General features: G+C 41.2%; 1 protein-coding gene across 2 annotated transcripts in view; it reads right to left on the reverse strand.

Moving 5' to 3' along the window:
- Positions 1-4,885, reverse strand: part of afg2b (AFG2 AAA ATPase homolog B) — an 8,947-nt gene continuing 4,062 nt past the window's right edge. For both annotated transcript variants that reach the window (XM_081372138.1, XM_081372137.1), the window contains exons 4-9: positions 4,298-4,456; positions 3,233-3,442; positions 2,445-2,678; positions 1,608-1,742; positions 577-702; positions 1-485 (exon numbers count right to left, since the gene is read on the reverse strand). In XM_081372138.1, the coding sequence (XP_081228264.1) occupies positions 345-485; positions 577-702; positions 1,608-1,742; positions 2,445-2,678; positions 3,233-3,442; positions 4,298-4,456 (1,005 nt within the window). In that variant the 3' untranslated portion in view covers positions 1-344. The remainder of the gene's footprint in view (positions 486-576; positions 703-1,607; positions 1,743-2,444; positions 2,679-3,232; positions 3,443-4,297; positions 4,457-4,885) is intronic.

Consider the following 4,885-nt stretch of genomic DNA (forward strand, 5'->3'; position numbering starts at 1 on the left):
GCAGTGAATGAAGTTCATGTTCTCATGATTTATTTTTATGAATAAAAATGTTTCAAAACATCCCCCCCTCAGTTTTTTTTCACAAATCGCACCCTGTGTATATCCATTTATAATACTATTTATAATATAACCTTTGCATCAGATTCCCAAAAAAACTTAGTTAATGCTGCAGTGAGTGACGGTGAAAATTACATATTTCTCTCATCTGACTGCCGTTATCAATCTCTCTTTTTTTCCTATTTTGGAAAGTTGTAAAAGCACACTTAACTTCGAAAATTAAGATTGAAAACTGGAAAACATGACATTTGTACACAAATTACAAAAAAATTTTATTGTACACATTTTTAACAGAGACATGAGTGTAAGTTCTGCTGAAGTTGTTCAGGACTCAGCGATGGACTCAAAATCCGAAGCGCCTTCATAAAGTACGTGTGCCTCACGCAGGGAACATCGAGTCCTTCCTCGCGCAGGGCCAGAAGAGCCGCCTGGAAGACACACACACACACACACACACGAGTCCAGGTTTACAGGGCAGAAGGAGAGCGAGTGAATCCTAGCGGTGAGTGTGTGATTTACCTCTTTGCACAGGTTTTCTAGATCGGCTCCAGAGAAGAGCTCAGTTTGATCAGCCAGATCCTGCAAACACACGTCCTGATGAAGCGGGACACGTTTAGTGCAGACGTTCAGCACGGCCAGACGACCCTGATCACAGCAGACAACATCAGAATCAGCCAATCAAATCCTCATGGATAAAATCAAGCCCCGCCCTTGTTCTGTTTCACTCGCATAAATGTCACAATAGGGAAGAAAACACCAGCGCAACCCTCTGGTGCTCTTCACCTGTCCTTCAAAAATTATTGATTTTTTTTTTTTTTTGTCAATGAAATCAATGTACTATATTTTAGTTTGATAATGTTTAGTATTTTTAGGGGATTTTATGGTTTTATGGATTAGGGAATTTATGGTACTAAATTATATTTACGCTGTATTTATAATCCATTTATTCACTTTTTTAACATAGACCTGAACATTTCATTTCCAACTTAAACTGTCATAAATCTTGAATGCTTTAAAGCACAGACTGAAGTTTGATCTCTTCAAAGACGACACTTGTCAGATTATTGCTGAAGAGAAAAAATACGATTTAAAATTTTTATATGAAATATATATTTTCAAAATCACGTTTTACTCTAAAACTGCAAGAACATCAAAGCCATAAATCTAGACCTGTTGTGCTCCAAATGTGAGCCTGATATCTCAGTAAATGTTCTTCAGTGAGAGTGTGTTCGGCTGCAGTACCAAACGCTTCCACTAGAGGAAACTCGTCTCATTCATTTCCAATGCGCTCATTTTTGATCATGAGGAGCACAAGCGTGACTATTATTTACAGGACCATTAAACCTGTTCCAATCATGTCCATGATTTTTTGTGTTCACACAGTAAGTGCCAAACCCTTTACCAAGTTTCGTATCATTCTGATGAAGATTTTTTTTATAAAAAAAACAAAGCATAAAACACGAAGAGCACAGATATCATGAAATTCAATGAAGACTTCAAGGTGACTTTAATGCAGTGGAGTGTGTGTGGCTGATGCTAGGACTGCTCACCTCTCGGTCTGGAGGAGGCACGTATATAATCTGGTCGAGTCGGCCGGGTCTGAGCAAAGCGCTGTCCAGAACGTCTGCTCTATTAGTGGCAGCCACGATCAAAACATCCTTATTACACACTTCCTGGAGCTCCATCTGAAATCACACACACAGTGGTAACATCACTTGAACATTTATTTGTAAAGCGCTTCACAATACACATCGTTTCAAAGCAGCTTTACAGAAAATACAAGAGTCCACATTACAGTTTAGAGTGATCTGTTATCAGAGGAGACTGTCTAAGTTATGCATTTCAGAAACGTACATATACAAAATCGCAGTTAGCCAAAAAGGTATTAATTTAAACAATGTAATAATTTAAGATACAATGAGCTCATTGAAGTCATGAATACTCGTTTGATAAATTATTTGTTATCATTTGCTCCATATAGAGCTATAAGACCATCTAGAGTCATGAAATATCATCTTATATTATTATTCTCCACAAGAGGTCGACAAAGACACTCAGTGTAAGATATTTAGAGCTGAATTAAAAGGGTTATGCATGAAATCGTGAGTTATTTTGAATTTAAGTTTAAAGAATGTGAGGAATGTGCTCAAATTACTATTTATTATTTATTGATCAAATCTTGTAATTTTAAAGATAAATAAAAAATAAAATAAAAAAAAATCTCCAAAAAAATTGCATTAAAAAATAGAGAAAAATAATAAAATGAAATAAAATAAGCTTTCTGAACAAAAAAAAAAAAAGTATAATTTTAGGGCTTCGGGTGATGTTGACCGGCGAGGGAGAGATGCGTTACAGAACGCGAGGGAAGGATGAGGGTTAAAAATGACCTGATGTATTCTGGTGTCCTCCTGCTCTCCTCCCTCTATCTGAGCGATCTTTCTTCCCTCGCTCCGCCTCTCCACGGTCCGAAACCCCACGCCGTCCAGCTCGGTCAGCAGAACCGACAGAACCTGCGACTGGACGCTGTGAGACGAAGCGCTGTCCGCTCGAGAGCCCACCATGCTGTCGATCTCATCCAGGAACACGATGGAGGGCGCACACGCTCGCGCTTGAGCAAACAACTGCAGACAGACAGAGAGAAACATCCAGAACATCGCTCTAAAGTCGCTGAAATCAGCTCAGTGTTAAAGGAGGAGTTCACTTTAAAATGAGAGTTAGCCCATGATTTACTCTCCCTCAAGTCATCCTAGGTGTATATGACACTCTTCTTTCAGACGAACACAATCAGAGTTATATTAATAAACACCCTGATGCTTCCGAGCTTTATAATGGCAGTGAATTGAGACCATCAGTTTGAAGCTCAAAAAAGTGCATCTGTCCATCATAAAAGTGCATCTATCATGATTAGCACTTTTATGATGCACTATAGATAGATGCACTTCTATGATGGATGGATGCACTTTTATGATGGACAGATGCACTTTTATGATGGATAGATGCACTTTTTTGATCTTCAAACTGATGGTTGCAATTATAAAGCTCGGAAGCATCAGGATGTTTTTTAATATAACTCTGATTGTATTCGTCTGAAAGAAGAATGTCATATACACCTAGGATGACTTGAGGGAGAGTAAATCATGGGCTAACTTTCATTTTTGGGTGTGTGATGTCCGACCTGTGCGAGTGTTTTCTCTGAGTCCCCCACGTAAGGAGAGAAGAGCTGGGCTCCGCTGATGGAGAAGAAGGTGCAGTGTGATGAAGAGGCGGCTGCTTTCACCAGCGAGGTCTTCGCACACCCGGGCGGCCCGTACAGCAACACTCCTCTGGGCCGAGAAACACCCATCCGCACCAGTGCTTCTGGAAACCTCATGGGCCACTCGATACTCTGAACACAAGCATGTCATTAAACAGAAGAACTGAACTCTTCCTGTATAGACCTTATGCGCCAGAGAAACAGGTGCGCAGCCAGCTTTACAATATTGTCTTTGAACTTCCGTTTTTATGGCATTTTCTATGGCATTGCTGTCGAGGAGTAATTAGCTGGTAAAGAGGATTTACTTACTGTAGAGTAAACTAAAGTTATCACGAGCATTGTAATGTTCAAAGCAGATGTCTTCATGTCAGTACTAGACCGGGAAGTTTTTTTAAAAAGAGCCGTTCATTCATAAATACGTAAGATCGCAGTGAAAATACAAACCGGAAGACAAAAGACAACGAGTGCCGCGCTGAAAAGGGGCGGGGCTACATAAGGTCTATAGTGTGTATGCGTGTGACATCACCGTTGGCTGTTACACACACTGAGTGGCAGAAACACTGAGTGGCAGCGTTTGTTTTCAGCCGCGAAAAACACACAAAGCACATCTAAAACAGGAAAGAGCTTTGAGATCAGCTGTACAACTAGATTTGACAAGAAATCTGAGGTATATTTTCACAGACTGACGAAAGCTTAAGAACAGAGAAGCAAATTAATCGCTGCAATTCACAGAAACAACGACTCCAGGCAGAGAAAGCTGGATTTACAGTTTTCATTGTGTGTCGGTATGCTGAATTATGGGGTAAATTAACACCCTATATATTGTATTGAAATTTACATATTTACCATTGTGTATTCTGGATAATTGGATGTTTTTAATTAAACACTGACAAAAACTATTTTATAACTCAGGAGTGTGTTTCGGCGGGAAAGTGATGTCAGTGCATACTCTCTATTGGCTGCCAGTAACCAAGTGAACTCTTGTACCTGTTTGAGCTTGAGCTTCACGTCCTCTAGCCCTCCGATCTCCTCCCAGCTGATGGGTTTGAAGTCAGTCGCTCCGATACTGCTCCTCAAACACGACGGCTGCACGTGCCGCAGCGCTCGCATGAAGTGCTGCATCGACACCGGTTCACTCGCTCCCACCTGAACGACCACGACAACTCATCACAATCACGACTCACAACTCATCACGACTCACAACTCATCACGACTCACAACTCATCACGACTCACAACTCATCACGACTCACAACTCACAACTCATCACGACTCACAACTCATCACGACTCACAACTCATCACGACTCACAACTCATCACGGCTCACTCATCACGGCTCACTCATCACGGCTCACTCATCACGGCTCACTCATCACAGCTCACTCATCACGGCTCACTCATCACGGCTCACTCATCACGGCTCACTCATCACGGCTCACTCATCACGACTCACAACTCATCACGACTCACAACTCATCACGACTCACAACTCATCACGACTCACAACTCATCACGACTCACTCATCACGACTCACTCATCACGACTCACTCATCACGACTCACTCATCACGACTC

This window comes from Scardinius erythrophthalmus (assembly GCF_964197995.2).
Source record: "Scardinius erythrophthalmus genome assembly, chromosome: 8".
Classification (NCBI taxonomy): Eukaryota; Metazoa; Chordata; class Actinopteri; order Cypriniformes; family Leuciscidae; genus Scardinius; species Scardinius erythrophthalmus.